The following is a 20,363-nucleotide window of genomic DNA, read 5'->3' as shown; positions in this document are numbered from 1 at the left end:
ATAATAAAAAATAAAAAAATTGGCCAGCTATCCAGTGCATTGTGATTGGCCGAACACCTCAAATGTGAGACGGAAATGTTATGCCCCTCACCGTATTGTGATGGGGTTTCCCAGCAGGACGAGACTAAAACAATAAAACCCATTACAAACGAGGCATTTGTTGCATCCAGTGGGGTCATAATTATTGATTATAATGCTTATACTGTCTTTTTACGCGTCACGTTGCATCGTGCCGCGTAAACATTACCATGTCTGCATTTTTGATCGGAGAAACAACAAACAACAAGCACTACTCTACACTGCTCAAAACTCGCGTTTGAATCATCAGTGGCAGAAATGTACTTACATTAATGTGAGTCAGAAGCGCCAGACTGTCCTTGCAAAGTTGGAATTGCCCCACTTTATAGAAACAGCCTTTGTGCGAGCCAACATTGTAGCTTCCAGGTTCAGGAAATAGTCCTCCGTAAAATGTGCTGCACACACTCTAATATTTGCGTTGTACTGCTATGGAACAGCGTTGTAAATACAACTTGAATACAAACACTGATGTCTAGTTGCGTCCTCTTTTGGAAGCCCAAACAAATTAGTTTCACTTTCACAATGAAACAGCATCTCCAGGACATGGCGCCGACAGCAGCAACAATACTACAGCGAAAATAATAGTTCCGCCTTCTTTCGTTTGCGTATATATTTGGGCGGTGTTATGAAAATCTCCCCACATCGTGACGTAGACATGTGGTGGGCGTGTTTGAACGAGCCGTTTTAGGGGGGCGTGGCAGAGTCTTAACTTTTATAAAGAATATCTCTTTGGTTTTGAGACTTTAGTCTTTGCAACTTCAGGGATCTTATCTATGCACAAACAGCTTGTAACACTCCGAAGAGACAGGAAAACTTGAAATCGCATCATATGACCCCTTTAAACTGCTGATTTTATCTGGCCAGAGGAGATCTTCAACTTCATTTCGGCACACTATTTCCCAGTCTAAATACTGCAAAGCTGATATAAAGCCACCCAGCTTTATATCAAGCTGATGTAAAGCTGCTTTGACACAATTTACATTGTTAAAAGGGCTATACAAATAATACTGACTTGACTTGACTATTGACTCCAGGTCTATGTTGGTGCTTCTCCTCTTCAGTTCACCCCACTCACTTTCTATAGGGTTCAGGTCAGGACTAGGTTGGCCTTTTTTTATACTTCATTTAAAGGTGAGATTTTTTTAACTTTGAATGAAAGATCAAATGAATAAACAATGCAGACTTATTTTCACAGCCTCCTTTCACATTTACTAAGAGTATGAATCATTTTGAACACAATTGTACATATATGTTCAAATAAAAACCAAAAAAAATGGTGGTGATGGCGCAGTGGATAAGACACATGCCTTTGGTGTGAGAGACCCGGGTTCGAATCCACTGTGAGACACCAATGTGTCCCTGAGCAAGACACTTAACCCCCTAGTTGCTCCAGAGGCGTGCGACCTCTGACATAGCAATTGTAAGTCGCTTTGGATAAAAGCGTCAGCTAAATGAATAAATGTAAATGTAAAAAACAACTGGGACAACAAATTTATAGAAACACGACAGGAACACATCAGGTGTGTAAACAGTCGCGTAAATCAGCATTTTAACAAGAACATCTGTATTCTGGAGCCAAGCCAGACATGGTGAATAAAAACACCATTAAGTGCAATTCCCTTTAGCACATCAAAGAAATGGCAGCAAGCCTTTTAGCAACACATCAATATGACCAGTGAGATGGTAATAGATAGTAACTATGAATAATGCAATAATCCATAAATATGCTGATCATGGCAAGAATCAGCAGCCAGTTGTGTTTTTAATGAGGAGGAAGCATATACATAGGTCACATTATTAAACAGGCCTACTTTTGTAATAAGGTCAAACTTTTATTTCAAACATATTAATCTATTCCACCGATTGACCTACTGTAAATATGGATTTTCTCTTTCTTCAATAAAAGCCATCTCAGGAGATTGGCATGACTTTTCTCTAATTCTACATTGTTGCAGTGGGTTCAGTCACACACTGGAGTTTAGGATCTGTCACAGAGGGTTAGAATGGCACGCTGTGACAATTTAAGATGTCTGCTGAAATAAAAACATGAGGATTGCAGAAAGACAGTGTGGCATAGCTAGCTGTGAGGTGCTGGACAATTAATTTAAAGCTGCAAGAGTGTGATGGTGTGGAAACAGGAAAACAAGAATTGAGTGGCTCAGTTTCACTGCCTGCTGTGTCCACTGCACATTCTGATTTATGTTTTAAAATGCATCTGCAAAACCATTTATGCTGGTCAAGAAACTAAATATGGCTCCATGATCATAAAAACATACGTTTTTGTTTAGCATATTATACTTTTTATATGAACAAATGAAATACAAGTACTTGCTCTACAGGCATGTATAAAAACACAAGATAAAACTATCCTGCCACCTTGTGGTGGACAAACTGATGCTCTTGTTGGCTCACATTTATGAACATCTTTAAAACCATTTTATAATCTGCTAACAGATGTTTAGATAATTTAAATGGAAAAAAGAACATTCAAATAAAATACATTTAAATATACTTTTTTTAAGTTTTCATTTTCCATTTTAGTCATTTTGTAGTTTTCAGTTTGATTTATATAGTAGGCCTACAAGCTAAAAAAGTTTTTCCCCCATATATTCCATTTTATTTCAGTTAATGTTTATTTCAAATAATTTAAATTTTACAAGGTTTTAGATTTAATAACCATTTTCACAGCTGTGTATGCTATTGCACCAAAAAAAAGGTTCACTACATAAAACCCATAATCTTTATTTATGCAGAAAAAAAGGCAGAATGAAGACATCTATCAATGTGAAGCCAAATTACATGCCTCAAATCTCAGACAAGATGGCAAAATGGCACATGCAGATTTCCCCCAATTTCCCATATTACAGCTTTTATTCTTTCTCCTTTTTTTCCATGCACACGTTTTTGTCAGAAGGGAAACAGTACCATGACTATCCGTAGGAACTCAACAAACAATTATAGCAACAGTACGAATACTCATACAATTTTTTTTTTTAAATTGGCAATCACAGTGAAAAACTTTACAACAGATGAATGAATCACCCAGTGATGTCTGTGGATCTACTCCATTAAATCCAATTTAACGTTCTATCCAATTTTTCTTAAAAACAAAAGAGTTATATCTTAACATACTGTATTGTATTTCTATTCACACGTGGTGCTTAAACAGATGTAGTCTAATCATACTGCAATTCAGGTATCAATGTATAAACCTTACAAATTAAGATCTGACAAACAAAACTGAAAACACACCACCAAGGGGAGCAATGTAGTCAGTTATGAGAAGTAGTGCTATGCACAAGGATGTCATATTCAAGGTATCTCTGGATTCACAGTTAAATCCTCACCCAAAGCCATTTAAACCTAGTTTCACCAGCCATTTTTGAAACAACTCTCAAAAAAACAAGAAATTAAATAAAGCTACCGGTTCACCTCAGAGATTAATTATTAAAATAAAGGTGACCTCATGAATTGACACTGCACATTTACTTCATTTTCACATTCTTTAAATGTGTCACAAAATACATAGCTAATGAACTTTACTACCCAAAGGCACACTTCCTTTGTTTAATAACCTGTAACAGTTTTCAAACTCACTCATTCACTGATGTTGCATCAGTCATAGTGTCACAAGCAAATCTTTATTTCCTCATATTTGTACACAACTTTGTGGTACCGGAGAAAATGAGAGTGTTAGGGACAGGACCGGGCAGTGATTTATTATTGTTTGCTTTCTTCCCAGGGTGGAAGTCTTTTCACCAATGCCTTGTGGTCAGTTTTAATGCTTGCCAGTAGGCCGCCCTTGTTTCCCTCTGTCCCAGAGTAATCAATCTGCTCTCCTTTGAGAGTTGTCATTTGACCACCAAGAGACCTCAAGATGGCATCACCCGCACAGATATCCCATTTTTTGATGTACGTCACATGGATGTAAATATCAGCTGTCTCTTGTTCTTCATCAGTGGGGTCTAGAAGAGCTAGTACCTTATATCCTTTGGGGGGAAAAAGCACAAAGGTTACAGTTGTATTTCCCCTGCTGCAGTCTACATGAGAAATTGCAATCTGAAAATATTTACTTCTATATCTCTGTGAATAAGTACATTCAATAGTAGGGTGTGATTTGAAATTATATTTATTTGGAATTGAGTGGATTGTGAAAATTTTGGGTGACAAAATAGGGTTGAATGTATAAGAGGACTACTATTGGAGTTGCAGCAAGTTATGCTGAAGTATATTAAATACTTAAATGTTTGTTAAATATATATTTTTTTATTAAATTATATTTTTTATTTTGTATTACAAACAAAGTTTGGGTCAATTTGGTTTTAATGTTGGCTTAAAATCCAATTCACTGCTTGCAACAACCATGTACAATTCATTTAAATTAAATTTGAAAAAAGTACTTGGTATAGGCTAACTACCAACATAAACATATATACATAAATGTTTTGTAGCATAAATATTAATATTAGTACAGATATTCATTGTTATTAATATTGCAACAACAAAAATAATGTTTACAAGAGTACATTACCAAGAGTCAAATGTTTGGGGTTGATTTTTGAATGTTTTTGAAAGAAGTCTCTTATATTCAGCTGTGATGATTTATTCATAAATGCAGTAAAACGGTAATAATGTGAAATACTTTTACAATTTTAAATAAATGTTTATATTGCAGTATATTTTAAAATGTAATGTGTTCATGTGATGGCAAAGCTGAATTCTCAGTAACCATTACTCCAGTCTTCAGTGTCACATGATCCTTCAAAAAAAAATCTAATATGTTGATTTGATGCTAAAGAAACATTTATTATTATTTCCAATGGTAAAAACAGTTGTGTTGATTAATTTTTTTGTGGAAAGAATGATACAGTTTTTCAGGACTTTTTGATTTATATGATTTTTTTTGTGGTTTTTTTTGTAACATTAAAATGTCTTTACTGTCAATTTCGTTCAATTAAAATCTTACTGACCCCAAACATTTGAATGACAATGTAGTTTCTCTCAACTGCTTTGGCACATCTTTCAAAACAGTCTTAATCTCTAAACTGCATGTGCAATTGTCAAAACTGTTTGCTGAAACATTAGAATGCTATTGCAAGTCTGGAAAAGGTAGTAACTCACCCAAAACTTTTAATTCATGCTTCAAAACCTAGTTATTGTGTCAGTGACTTGGCCAGTGCCACCAAAATAAAAAGCATTTTTGTCATTGAACCACACTGGTCAAAATGTTTAAATGTTTTTTCACCTTGTTAATATTTGTTACAGGCAAATTTAATTTAATTTCTTCTTGTGTTATAAGTAAATTATATGCATTTTATTAACTTTTTTTCACAGACTGCTTTCTATACTATACAAAAATGTCAGTTTTTTTCTGTGTATCACACCGAGCATTTTAGATACATACTTCAACAGTAGGTAAAAAATGTATTGGGAAAAGTCACTGAAACTAAAACGTCACCATCGCATATTCATTTTTACATTATATATAATATAACATTGCTTATTTTAAAGCTTGCAACATGTCAGCTCGAAACTTACAGCTCACAAATCTTCTCATGCAGTTATAAATGCAGTGTTTTGACTGAACCTCTTCTATTTCTGCTGCATGAGATGAGAACACATTTTTATAATTTTCTGAGTCATGAAAGAGTCTGCATTTGTGATATATTTCCTTCTTTCCTTAATGCAAAATGTTTGCTCTGTTTAAATGCGCTTCAAGGGTTAGTTCACCCAAAAATTCTGTCACTAATTACTCACCCTCATGTCGTTCCAAACCCGTAAGACTTTCATTCATCTTTAGAACACAAATTAAGATTTTTTGATGGAATCTGAGAGCTCTTTGACCCTCCATAGACAGCAATGATATTACCACAAATCGATCAACACACAGAAACGTAGCAAGGACATTGGTAAAATAGTCAATGTGACATCAGAGGTTCAACCGTAATTTTACGAAACACAAGATACTTTTCAATATAAATAAGATGTTATTTATATAAACCTAAGACAAACTAATCTAACACATGAACACAAGCATTCACACGTTGCAGAAAGAGAGAAAGTGAGGAAAGGATGAGTTTAAGAGAATGAAAATGTGATATCCCAAGTTTACAGCAATATGTGCAATTGCATAGACCTGAACAACCATCAATCACTTATTTAACCCTCGCTTCGAGTTTCTCAATGAGGCTAAAATTTGTATTAAACTGCACCGAATCTGCAAAAGTCTGGAGGTTACTTGCTTGCTTTGCCTCTGGGATTGCCTTTTGTCGTTGTCGTCACAGGGTTTTTTTCCCCTAAGTTTGCTGATTGGTTGGATGTTCAGTAGTCGTTGAAGTGACGTCTTCGCATTGGCTGCAGATGCGGAGTTGGTCTGGTTGAAGTTTGAAGGAGTGCAGTCGGAGCTGAATTTTGCAGCAAATTTACATTAGAACACGAAACTCCACAGAAAGAAAAGAAACTAAAATAAAAAGAATAAGCATAAAAGGATGTAACGAGACTAGGTGGTTTTTCTACTCATTGTGGTGGCAGCTGGCACGTAGGCCAGAGCACGCTCAAGGAGCAGCATCAAAACGCGGTGGCAAAAGAGAGCAGAAGAGGAGAAGGGCTAAGAGAGAGTTTGATGGTGTCCTGAGTTTTTAAACTCGGCTTTCAGACCGTCCCATCTGGACGTCTTGACCAATTAGATACTGTCTTTGCTTGGGGTGTTGCTCTGTTCCTCCACCCACTCAATAAATCAATATGTTATCCGTTCAGTCAGAGGTCTGAACTTAACAGGCTCTTGCAAAGTATACTTTTGAACATGATTTCTATAACAAGACTATGATGCATTTGACAAAGAATTGATTGGAAGAAACATTTAAAGCATGATTTTTCAAACTCATACATACCAAACACGCATCTGAATCCTTCAGCTATTCAATAGTGATTAACAAGACACATAATATTAGATTAAAACATGATAATCTAATGTGTGCGTTACAAACATAATATAGGTTATTTCTATGCAGAGAAATAAGTCATAAGTCCTTTTAAAATGTTTTTTAGTGCATATGAACAGATTGTCTCTGTGTGGTTCTATGGAGAATAAGAGGCATGTTCTGTGACGACCAGAGAGAGGTTAAAAGGTCTCCTAAAGAATTCCATGTGGGAGTATGTGTGGGGGGGGGGGGGGGGGGAGTCAATCTAAAGACGCTCGTGAATTCAATCGTGGAACAAGTGATGGCCATCTCTTTGACCATCAGTCTTGATTATTTGCCCCAAATTTGACAGTCTCCCTTCCTGAATTGGAATGATCAATAAGTGTTCTTTTGTCTCAAGGTTGTAAGCTGTTCTGTGAAAGAGGCTTGCTGGTTAGTTTGCTTGCTTCAGAGTAGTTGGCGCTAAGATTTGGGCAAATTTATGACGTTGTCCTGTTACAGCTTTTAGAACCCTCTTTGTGGAATCTCAGCTTCTCATGTTTCGATGTATTGATCGAATCTTAAATTTGTCTGATTCAGTCTTTGATATCCTTCAACAGCGTGCTCATGGTGAACGTAAACAACGCACAAAAAGTATTCCCATAGCTTCGTAAAATTACAGTTGAACCCCTGATGTCACATGGACTATTTTACAGATGTCCTTGTTACGTTTCTGTGTGTTGATTGTGGTAATATCACTGCTGTCTATGGAGGGTACGAGAGCTCTCAGATTTCATAAAAAATATCTTAATTTGTGTTCCGAAGATGAATGAAGGTCTTATGGCTTTGGAATGACATGAGGGTGAGTAATTAATGACAGAATTTTCATTTTTGGGTGAACTATCCCTTTAAATCTGCAATAACGATGTGTTCCGGTCACATATAACATATGCGCACTTCGGCTTATTAAGCATAATCGGCTTAAGAAGAAGTTTACACAACACAAATGTACTGTACAAATATAAATGTATTTAAACAGCACTGCTGCGGTTTAGGGTTGTGATGTTCGTCCTCGTTAAAAAAAGGTAGTGATTGTGCTGGGAAAACTACATATACTAGTCCAGATGATATGAGAAAATAATGTTCACTTTTTCATAAAAGCATGAAATGTTGTACACTTGTATAGTTTGCGACCCTAAACATTTTCAGAAATGGAGCCATTCGAAAAACACCTCATGGTTTCCATGGCAACCATTTTACTTTCCACCATAACCAAATTAGGTATTTTGTGTCATATCGCCTGAACCAAACATGATAACACAGAAGAGGTGATATCTACCCCTATATTTTGATGGCCAAGGATTACAATATATACAGCAACATAAACCGTTGAGATGAAGAGTTAATGGAGAAATCAGCAGTGAGCATCAAAGTATCACAGCATTTACAAAAGTCAATATTATGACTTTTCAATAATACATTAAAAGATTGTTTTCAAAAATACTATCATATATTTCAGAGATAGCCCTATAAAAAAATTATTTAAGGTAAGTGTATTTTTCCTTACCTCTCAGGCAGAGTCAGGCGTGTTTCCAATACATTCTTGTTCTCTCTCAGCAATGCTCTAACATCACACGCAGACGGCAACACAATAGAGTGAACAGGTAATGGTTAATTTAGTGACTTTATGAGAAGGATTACAATGAAATCTCAGAAGATGCAGAATGAAATTTCAGACATATTTCATATAAACTTAATTTACAATCACTCTTTGAGACCAGAGTTGTCTATTATGTTGTCCACAAGGGGGAAACCAGAGTCCTGCATGCAGGTGGGTACACGCAGATGAATCGCTAATATTTGATGTAACGGGTGGAATAATATTTATGTGTAGGGTGTGGTGCGGGTGCAGGCCAGACAGTGACAAGCACAGGCAGGTTGCGGGTCCAATAACCAAGACTTGGTCCAGTATACGCTGAGCAATGTAGCCAATTGTGCTGCCACTGATTGACAGCTGTAGTGATTATATTAAAGGGAGCACTCTTTGCTTGCTTTTTGTATTTAATCTATTCACAATTTGAATAAAAGTTTGAATAAATGATTTTTTTCTACCTCATGTATGAGATTTAATGCAGGTGCTGTTCGGGTCCCAGTTTTTATGTCAAATGGGTCGGGTATAGAATTAAATTAGTGTTGCTGTCAGATAACGTGTCGGGTGTTCTGTTAATTACTGCAAGTGTTGGATGATCATTTCACCAGCCAGGAAAGGTGAACGAAAATGCTTCTCTGTGATGTTACCACAAGGCATTACTTACTTACAGATCTCAGGCTTCTGGAGGGGATGTAGATTCGTAAAAAGCACTACATAAATATAACAAATTAATAATGAATTAAAACAACCTTTTATTGTACTATTGAATAAAATATTAGTTAATTATCAAAGAAATAAAAAAATTAAGCCATAATATGGACTTTTGCAAATACTGTAATACTGTGATGCTCACTGCTGATTTCACCATTAACTCTTCACCTGAACAGTTTATGTTGCTGTATATCGTATCATTGTAATCCTTGGCCATCAAAACATAGGGGTAGACATCACCTTTTCTGGGTTATCTTGTTTGATTCAGGAGATATGACACAAAATACCTAATTTGGTTATGGCGGAAAGTAAAATGATTGCTATGGCAACCACGAGGTGTTTTTGCGATGGCTCCATTTCTGAAAATGATTAGGGCCACAAACTATACAAGTGTATCAAATTTCATGCTTTTATGAAAAAGTTAACATATCACCTCAAATTTTGCACATATCACCTGGAATATACAGTATGTATGCTGCTTCCAAACTTAATTGATTAACATGATTGTGCTCTCCATACCATTACAATGGCAAGTAGGGTTTCAAAGGGGCAGAAAGTTTCCAGTGAATTTCTGGAAACTTTCCAAAAATTCTGAAAACGTTCAAAAGAATTTCCACCACTTTGCAACCTGGCAAGACATTTACTAACATAGCAAACATTACAACCTTTCCATGTCTGATATTTATGGAATTTACACACTTGTCTGATAGATTTTGGTAATTGAACAGATCATTTTGCATGTGATGGCTCACACGATGAAAGAACATTTAGAAGTGAAGATTTTGACAGTTTCACAAAGAATCAACTCATCAGTTTTGATCAACAGGCCATGTGCATGTAGTTATTGTGCACATTTTAGACAATTGCACTTACTCATTTGCACACATGCCAAAACACGCAATTTGCTTAAATAAGAAATTCAAATCTGATGTCAAAAAGAAACTTATTGATTTGAGAAAAAAAAACTAATTTGAGAACTGATCCAAAGCGATTGAGAAAAACGGGGATGATTTTCAAAAGGGGATGATTTACAGAATGCAGTACCTGCACCCCCTGCTGGTATAATTTCCGTATTGTTGCCAAAGGCCACCTGAACAAAGCTCTTCACCTTGCCTGAGTGGGAGCGTGAAACAACCACCTTAGGAAAGTTTGTGTTGTAGGAAGCACGAGGTGCCACATTGGATCCCTCTCCAACAAAACCCCATGCTGAGGAAGAGAACATACGTTTGAGCACCATAGTGCGATTTCATTAAAAACACAAGGTCAGAACAGAACAGTGCAAGAATAATGACCATTACTGCCCTCATAGATAATAATGAACCATTATAATTGTCATTAAAGACACTAGAAATTTTAAAGTCTCACATTAATATATTGTTAATGCACTTGATCATTACACATTGGTAATTTTAATCATTAAACACTGTGTAGTTCCCGTCAAAGAATCAAATATTTGTTGTTGCCAATCATTTACAAAAAATGTGCAAAAAATGAACTGTGAAAACCACAAATCATTTATTCCTCTGAATGTTACAACACTCCCAAAATGCCTCCTGGATCTTGGATCCAAAGCCACTTGCTAATCTGGTTTTGAATGCATGTAAACCTCAAAATAACACACCTGTGTACCCAGTGAAGGGTTTGTGAATCACGCCTATAACAGGATCCCCGTCCACAGCCACACACACCATAGTGGTGACATACTTCTGGAGATTTTCTGTTGAAAGCACAAACAGGATTTATATCCTGGTAGAGCACCTTTGCACAGAAGAAACATAAAACTGTTCCTCCTACAACCCGAATTTCGGAAATGTTGGGATGTTTTTTAAATTTTAATAAAATGAAAACGAAATACTTTCAAATCACATGAGCCAATATTTTATTCACAATATAACATAGAGAATATAACAAATGTTTAAATAGAGAAATTTTACACTTTTATCCACTGAATGAGCTCGTTTCAAATTTGATGCCTGCTACAGGTCTCAAAAAAAGTGGCATGGGGCAACAAAGGGATGAAAAAGCAAGACATTTTGAAAAGATTCAGCTGGGAGAACATCTAGCAACTAATTAAGCTAATTAACATCAGGTCTGTAAACTAATTAGCTATACAAAGGAATTTCTTTGAGAGGCAGTCTCTCTCAGAAGTAAAGATGGGCAAAGGCTCTCCAATCTGTGAAAGAGTGCGTAAAAAGATTGTGGAATACTTTAAAAACAACGTTCCTCAACATCATCTCATCATCTACAGTGCATAACATCATCAAAAGATTCAGAGAAACTGGACAAATTAGTTACGAGAAAAAAGTACGAGACCGAGCGGGATTTTGTTTTGCTGTCTATTTGCAGTCTCTTTTTAATGATAGGTCTACGCATTTGTCAATCATCCCACTTGCTAGATGGGGAATGAACCCAGCGCTCGGATTGGTCGAAGTGCTCTTTCTTTGCTGTTGCCTGATTGCTTTGTGCGTGCACAAAGGCGTCACCAGGTTTTTGCATAGTTTAAAGTGACACTTTGACCTGCGCACTTTGAGGTCAAAATGCGTACAGGTTGGCAGGTCTGAGCTTGCATGTTTTGGAAGGCACTATGAATGCTGAAAGGTATATAAAGGTTTTAGTGCAACATATGCTCCCCTCCAGACTACGTCTATTTCAGGGAAGGCCTTGTGTATTTCAGCAGGACAATGCATAACCAGGGCTCCAGACAAAAAAATCGAGTAAGGATCCATTGGCTCCTATAAAAGAAAAACTCAGGCGCCAAATTATTTTTTTAGGTGCCACAGAATAAAAGTGGTTTATTTTATTATTATCATTTTATTTTTCCCCCCTATTTTAACATTTCAATCATTTTGTCATGTGTTTATGTCTTATCTTTTCTAGGCTTTATCAGCATTTTAATCCATCTTGTAGATGATCAGGTCGACCGGGGGACTAAGGTTCACTTAAAGTGTGAATTAAATGTCTTTTACAACTTGAAATATACAGTCACAAAGAATTGTTTGTTACACAGAATCTGTACCAATATCATGGACCATAAGCATCACTTGGCAACTGAGTGCAGTGCATCCTATAAATGTTGTCACGTCTTTCACACATTCAGTCTGTTTTTCTTCATTAGTAAAATGCAATTTTATAGGAGGAGTTGAATCATGTACAACAGAATAAGTAAAAATATTAATATGCAACAGCGCATAAATATAGCAAAACGCTCCTCTTTATAGTTATTTTTCTAGCTGACTGATGAGTTTATGGACACTGAGTGGTTATTCTGAGGTAAATGTATTACAATGCAATGTTTACAAGCTTTATACATTTCCTCAGTTTGAAACACTGAATGAGCTTTTACATAAAACATTTCAGTAAGTTGTACTATAGGCTTTCTTATTGCCTACCTTTTGATCATGTTCATTTCATACTATAGTAGTAAATCGAAATATATAATGGGTTCACTTGCTGCTTTAACTGAGGTGCTAAAGAGATCGCGCCTGAGCATTAAGTGCGATACTCTCTGCTCGCGCGATCCGGGCGCATACACGGACCGTGTGGACGCGGGGTACTGGTGTTTATATTACCGAAAGTGTGCGCTTGTGGTCCGCATTAAAGAGCACCCAAACCGCATAATTTGAATTTCGTAGCATTTTAAAGCTGATACTTTGTTTATTAAAAAGTAAGACAGCACAAAGCTTTTTGCGATTACTGGATGGCAAGTGCGCTTCAAATAACAGGAAGTCCATGCATTAACAGAACACAGCATATAGACTAAGATCTCGATAAGAAGAAGCCATATTAGTAATGATTATAAATGAGAATTGTTGACGATATTGCCAGTATCCACAGAGCTGACAGCTTTACCTGTTGAAGTTTGTTCAAGCTGTGCACGAAATACACACGGCTGTTCTGCACTTGCACTTTGGGGCTGTTTACACCTGGTCACTTCATGCATTTTTTCCTGATCGGATAGCTATCTGATCCTGAAAAGACCAGGTGTAAATGCCGTCCGAAACGCATTCGAGACGGATATAAATCCAATCGCTCGAACCACTTCAGGAGGTGGTCTGGGCGAAACCGGACAAGTGTAAATGCATCTGGTTGTTGAAACCACATATGGTAATTTTACTCCTCCCATAATATTAAAATAATAGACGTGTGAGAGCGTTTTATAGGCTATATGGCATGTTATAGTCAGATATGACAGCGCAATGCAACAAGCATCACCGCGGATGAGCAGCGGAGTATTTCTTCAGCAAGCGACGCGCAAACTGAATGAACCTGAAAGTAAGTCGCAGACGCTCAACACACAATCTTCTTCATTAAAAGTAGCGAGACTAGCCTATCTTTCCAGTGCTGATGCCGCGCGCTCTCTTGTTGCGGTCTGTGATATTGAAATTAGCTGATAATTAATAAAATTATCCATTGCTTTCATTGACGTGAACTCCGTTATATTTGCATATGAAGCGGGAATTGAAGAACGGATTTATATCCGTTTTGCGAAGACACATTTATGTGGCCAAGTGTAAATGGGGAAACGTTTTAACAAATCATATAGATATCCGATCAGAGAAAATGCATGAAGTGACCAGGTGTAAACAGGCCCTTTCAGGTCTCTCTCACTGCGTTCAGCAGACTGTGTGCGGCAGAGACGAGGACTGTTTGAAACTCTTTTCCAGTAAAACTTTGATGCGCATTGTCTTATGTAAGTTTAATACGTGAACATAACAAAAGATGTGAGCGCAAAACAATCGGGAAAAAAGTCCTTTCATGCAAATTATATATAGTCGCCAGTGGCGACCTCAGCAAAAACTTCACTCGCAAATTAATATTTTTGGTCGCAAATGCGACCATTTTAGTCGCAGTTTGGAGCCCTGATAACCATATACTGCAGCTATTACAACAGCATGGCTTCATAGTAGAAGAGTGCGGGTGCTGAATTGGCCTGCCTGCAGTCAAGATCTTTCACCTATAGAGAACATTTGGTGCATCATTAAATGAAAAATGCATCAAATAGGACCTCAAACTCTTGAGCAGCTGAAAACCTATATCAAGCAAGAATGGGACCAAATTCCAACACCAAAACTCATAACCTCGATGTCCAGACGTCTTCAAACTGTTTTGAAAAGAAGAGGAGATGCTACACCATGGTAAACATGCCCCCGTCCCAACTATTTTGAGTCCTGTAGCAGGCATCAAATTTGAAATGAGCTCATTTTGTGCATAAAATTGTAAAATTTCACAGTTTAAACATTTGTTCTATGTTCTATTGTGAATAAAATATTGGCTCATGTGATTTGAAATTCTTTTAATTTTCATTTTATTGAAATTTAAAAAACGTCCCAACATTTGTACTATAGGTATAGTATAGTTTTGTTATAGTAGTTGTACTATAACAGCAGAACTTGCAAAATAATACTACAAATCAACCCCCCCCCCCCCAAAACAAAATAAATTATATATATATATATATATATATATATAATATATATACACACACACACATATATACACACATATACACATATATACACACATACATACACACACACACATACATACACACAACCCAAACAAAGATAGCCTACATAAATAATGTGATTCAGGCTATTCTATTTGTTACTGCTTCTTTCCTGAAATGCTTGCAGTTTAAAAAGGGAACTAATTTACATTAGGAGTAAAGAGTTGTACCAGACCTGTGTATTCCTGAGTGGCATCCAGTGGATCAATCCACACTGTGATCCTTTCTGCAGGAACCTCCTTCATCCCTGAGATCTTTCCCAGAATTTCTTCAGGGATGATGCGTGTCCACACAGTGGCCTCACCCTCGGCATTAGCATGTTCTTCTGAGTTCACCTGCAAACAGAGCAAATGAATCCACACTTTGAGAACATTTACAAAGCTGTTTCTGTTACTTCCCCTGAATTTAGGGGATCACAGAATAAAGACTCATTGAAATTCCTTGAACAGACCAATGAAGAAAGAGACTGAACAAAATCACAAATTATCACTCTTACTGTAAAGTACAATATTTTGTGACATCGTTACTCTTGGCAAAACATACAACATTCCGTGTCAAATTAATCAAATTTTAGAAAATTCCTGTTCAAATTTTTAATTTTGTCAAAATTATTTTTCTAAAAAAAAAAAAAGATAAACATGTATAGTGATGAAAGTCAAAATATGAAATGTCATGGATGCATATTTACTGAGCAATCCACAATTTTGTAGAAGGGGGTCAAAATGACAATTTTCACATGAGAATGCAGGAGCTAAATTACAGGTAAAAGCAACTTGAGAAATATGGCAGAATATGCTTTTTCCATTTTTTTTGAATGGTCAACATTGGCATATAATGCAAAAACATAACAACAGATTTTACTATCAGACATACCAATTTCTGTGTAAAAATAATATAATCATGCTGCCATATTTCTAAAGTCATTTTAACCATCCTGTAATTTGGCTCCGAATCTCCGGTGAAAATTGTCATTTTGAGCCCCCTGCCCCCTTTAGTAAATATTCATCCATGGCATTTAATATTTTGGCTCTCTTCTTCATTTATGTGTTTCTTTTTCCCAGAAAAAAATAAAATGAATTAATAAAATAAATTTTTTTAAGCCGGTTGCCTCTGGTTGAGCTGCCCAGCAGTTGTTACTGAAATTAAATTGTGATAAATTCAACTTCTGTGAACATGAGTTTTATTTATTTATTTTTTGTTTGTTTTGTAGCGGAAACAGGCTTGAACACAAACAAATTAGCCAAGAGGTGAATCACAACATTACATACTTTGATTTAAAGCAAAAATTGCATACAAAAGTTTTCCCAAACAAATCATGATTCACTAACACTTTCGTCCTAAAATTTAATCTGAATATAGGAACAACTGAAATCACACGTATACAAAAATCACACTCTGTCCAGTCTTAAAAATCTATATAATCTACATATAGGCTATTTATAATGTTTCATCTTAGGATAATAGTTATATATTATATATAATTATGATAAAATGTATTCCTTTCGGATCGCACATCAAGAACCAGGTTGACCGGGTACTCTGTACCGCCGGTACTTCAAAAAACCTGGTACTGTAATGTTTTCATTTTTTTAGTACCGACTTGGTACCGAAGTACCGGGTCTTTTGACAACACTAAACTGCAGGATTGCTTGTAATAAAGATTTAAATGCAAAAGAAAATCAGTAGAGCTGACTGTTTCTGTCTATGGTAAGCTTTAATTTAGAATGTTTGTGATAATGTAAGAAAAGTAGTTTAAATGTTTTGCCACTTGCTTGAGCAATTTAATATATAAATCCAGAAGTAAATGCAAAAGTAAAAAGCACTGAATAATAATGTTTCTTATATTTATTAAGTTTAAACATCTATGAAAGACTGTATTACTGTAAAAAAAAAAGAATCACTTTGCTGAAAAAGCATTTTCAGTAACAATGTTTGGATTTAAAATAAAAATAATGGATAAATGTTGTGTTTGTAGTAAACAGCCACGGATCAGTTGCCGACTCCTGTGTGAAAGCACAGTCAGTGCTGCTTCTGTACCCCTTACGTACCGCATATGGACTAGGGCTGTGTTTTGGCAAGAATCTGGCGATACGATACGTATCACGATGCAGGGGTTGCGATACGATATATTGCGATAAATTGCGATACTGTAAGCAAGGCGATATTGTGACGAGTCGGCTGCCTCCCCCCTTATTATCATCACCACCCCGTCTCGTATTTGCCGCCCTTCACCAGGCTCCCGACGGGAGTGGGTGTGTGAGAGAGGAGGGGCGCTGAAACAGCCAGGGCTGGCAGCGTGTGATGAGGCGCACCTGATGTGAATAGAGCCTCATCACCGCCGCTGTTTAAATGCCGAGCGCACCCTTCCTGGACCCACGAGGACACCAGCGTGCATGCACGGGGAAGAGACCGGTCTCTCGAGCCAACAGCAGCGGCGGTGATGAGGATGTCAACACAAAGATGTTGGCAAAGTGAAGGTCCTTGTATTGTTGAGGTTTGAGCAAGGCTGCTTAGCTAGGTGGTTCAACCGCTTCTGTACTGAATATAGTGATTTATTGTCATTTCATGCAGACATGATGTATTTTTGTGCATGTAATTGTGTATATTTCTTGAGCATGACAGCATTGTAATAAATGTTTTAAATCTGACGTCGTTGATCTTGTTTTCTGTTTTTAAAACACCAAATGGGATTTAAAATTAGAGAATTTTTCACTATTATAAATGTAAATGAACTCTACATAAGTGAAATATTAACACTAATTAGAGTACATTTTCCTGCAGAGTTAAATTGTGGTAACACAGAACAGAGTTAATTTCCTCTAGTGTTAAACTCTGGTAACACTATTCAGTGTTGAGCAGTGTTAATTTTTTACTCAAAATAGAGTTCATTTAACTCTGAAAATTTAACACTATGATGAGAGTCAATCTATTACCAATTCTGAGTGGGACCAAATACACTCAGGCCGAGTGTTAAATTTAACTCTAATAGAGTTCATTTAACACTGCAAAATTTACTGTGTAGCTAGGCTATTTTAGTTCCTCTCACTCCTCAACAAATTCTTTCAATTAGCAGTATTTAGAAAAGAACAAGAATTAAAAATATAAGAAGCTAGCTATAAAAGACAAGCCAAAACGAATTAATTTAGGCTAAAATTAAACTGAAACCAACGTTGGGTCTCTCATTTGACACAAAATCAAATGTTTCCGTATTCGTTATGTATTTGAATGCCAAAATATTATTTATTATGTACAGGACAGGTGCATCTCAATAAATTAGAATGTTGTGAAAAAGTATTTTTTTTCTTGTAAGTTATTTCAAAAAGTGAAACTTTCATATATATTTAGATTCATTGCCTGACCTGAACCCCATAGAGAATCTATGGGGTATTGTCAAGAGGAATATGAGAGACACCAGACCCAACAATGCAGATGACCTGAAGGCCGCTATTAAAGTAACCTGGGCTTCCATACCACCTCAGCAGTGCCACAAACTGAGCACCTCCATGCCACGCCAAATTGAGGCAGTAATTAAAGCAAAAGGAGCCCCTACCAAGTATTGAGTGCATATACAGTAAATGAACATACTTTCCAGAAGGCCAACAATTCACTAAAAATGTTTTTTTTTTTAATTGGTCTTATGAAGTATAAGCAGAGCAAGAGCAAGAGCGTCCGAACAGTAGCAAAGCCGGAACTTTTCGGCTTTGCTACTGTTCGGACGCTCTTGCTCTGCGCTTTGCTCCCTATTTTTGCACTTTTCTCAGATCTCTCTAAGATTTTAACTTCAGCAGATCAGCACAGTGCTCAGACAACACATTTTTTGGGGAAAATTAAGACTCTTTCCCAGCAGTTTACATTCCAGAGACGGAAAAACACAGCTGTCTACATTCAAACAGATGAGAGAAAATGCCTCTCGTGGAATCTACTTGCTGCAGAAACTGCCACGAACTTCTACAAAGGATTGTGGTTCTTGAAACAAAGTTAATTGCTGGACTTCCAAATCAGGTGGAACACACAGCAGATGGTCATCACGGACCCCCTCAGAATACAGCCGGTGAGTCCTGTGAATCTAGTGAATCTCAACAGTTTATAAGTGTAGAGGAAAAAGCCGAAACAGATCGACAGACAAATCGATGGCACAAACAGGGAGCGAGACCCAAAGGCAATCGAGACATCAGATTATCACGAGTATCTCGTATTGCTGCCGTAGCATCCTCTACCCCAGATACGGCTATGACAAGACTTGTAAACACTGGTATCCTACCACCCCCTATACATCTTGAGAACAGATATGAAGCATTAATGAATGTGGGTGAGGAATCCGCAAATGTGACTAAACACGGATCGAATCAGCCAGCAGCTAACATCGCTACTAACAGGCGCTCAAGGTCGAGCAGACAGCGGCTTTCTCAGAGCACAGCCGAGCCCAGGACTCTGATAGTGGGCGACGCTATTATCAGAAACATCAGTAGCAGGACTACAACTACATACTGCTTTCCTCAAGCAACCGTCTCTGATGTGAACAAAGAACTTCGGAACATTCTGATGAAGCACAAGACTGCAAATCGAGTCATCATCCATGTGGGGAAGAATGATATTCGGAAGGAGCAGTCAGAACTCCTTAAGAAGCATTTCAGTGAACTCTTTGAAACTCTTCAAAGTCTTGAAGTTCAGTCGTTCATCAGTGGACCTCTCCCAGCAAGGGGAACTAACATGTTTTCACGGTTGCTTGGGCTAAATACATGGCTACAAAGAACCTGCAGTATAAAAGGAGTCAACTTCAATCTTTTCTGGGGCCACAGACAACTGTTTAAACTGGATGGCCTCCACCCAAACAGACTCGGTGCAAGAATGCTAAAGGACAATATCTATTTCTCCCTCCGTCATCCTTCAGCGGTGTGTGCCAATCTACTCGGCCTGAATGGCACACACACACCTGGTCAGAATATGAGTGACCACAGGACTTCATGTCAGCTTTTGAGTCAACATGTGGTTGACACATCCCACAAGGATACTGATAACACCACGCAGCCACAACAAGCACTGCTCATGGACATCCCAGCTGAGCCCTGCCCACAGAGCTCATCACATGCAGACTGTGATGTATTACAACAGCTCCAAGACTCAGCACCCAAGGACGACTTACTGGAAAACAGCCAGGGAAGACAGGACAACATCTCATTGCCACCGGAAACACCAGAGCCAGAGCCCTGCTCACCAGATACACTATCCCTCTCCCCAGCATCTCCACTTCTAAGCTTTTCACAGAAAATGGAGGAACTGGTGTATGCTGGGACCAAACTCTCCCACTCTTTCGCTGCAAGCCCCCAGATATCAACTAAAAAACGGCAGGCCGCACAACCACCAAAGACTGCAGGCCCAGCTCACCCTCCTCCTCCTGCGAGAGCTCTCCGGCCGCTGCCACAACGCCAGGGCCCAAACCCCTCTCCATCTGGTGTAGGTGAACCAAAAATCAACTGATAACAGCTCTCAGTGATATGTGTCGGGTCCCCGCTATATT

The 20,363-nt window shown here is 37.5% G+C and overlaps 1 protein-coding gene across 3 annotated transcripts in view; it reads right to left on the bottom strand.

Annotated features, from left to right (window-relative positions):
- Positions 1–2,804: 2,804 nt before the first annotated feature.
- Positions 2,805–20,363, bottom strand: part of bpnt2 (3'(2'), 5'-bisphosphate nucleotidase 2) — a 33,732-nt gene continuing 16,173 nt past the window's right edge. The window contains exons 2-5 of one of the 3 annotated variants that reach the window (XR_013782080.1): positions 15,021–15,180; positions 10,961–11,056; positions 8,545–10,545; positions 2,805–4,067 (exon numbers count right to left, since the gene is read on the bottom strand). Coding sequence is in view for 2 of the 3 variants with exons in the window: in XM_079380007.1 (XP_079236133.1) it covers positions 3,799–4,067; positions 10,384–10,545; positions 10,961–11,056; positions 15,021–15,180 (687 nt within the window). In the remaining variant the exon portion in view is untranslated. The remainder of the gene's footprint in view (positions 4,068–8,544; positions 10,546–10,960; positions 11,057–15,020; positions 15,181–20,363) is intronic. The other 2 variants (XM_079380007.1, XM_079380008.1) reach the window with 2 other exon arrangements.

This window comes from Barbus barbus, assembly GCF_936440315.1.
Source record: "Barbus barbus genome assembly, chromosome: 26".
Classification (NCBI taxonomy): Eukaryota; Metazoa; Chordata; class Actinopteri; order Cypriniformes; family Cyprinidae; genus Barbus; species Barbus barbus.
Note: the sequence above shows the minus strand (reverse complement) of the source record. Positions and strands in the feature narration are given on the sequence as shown.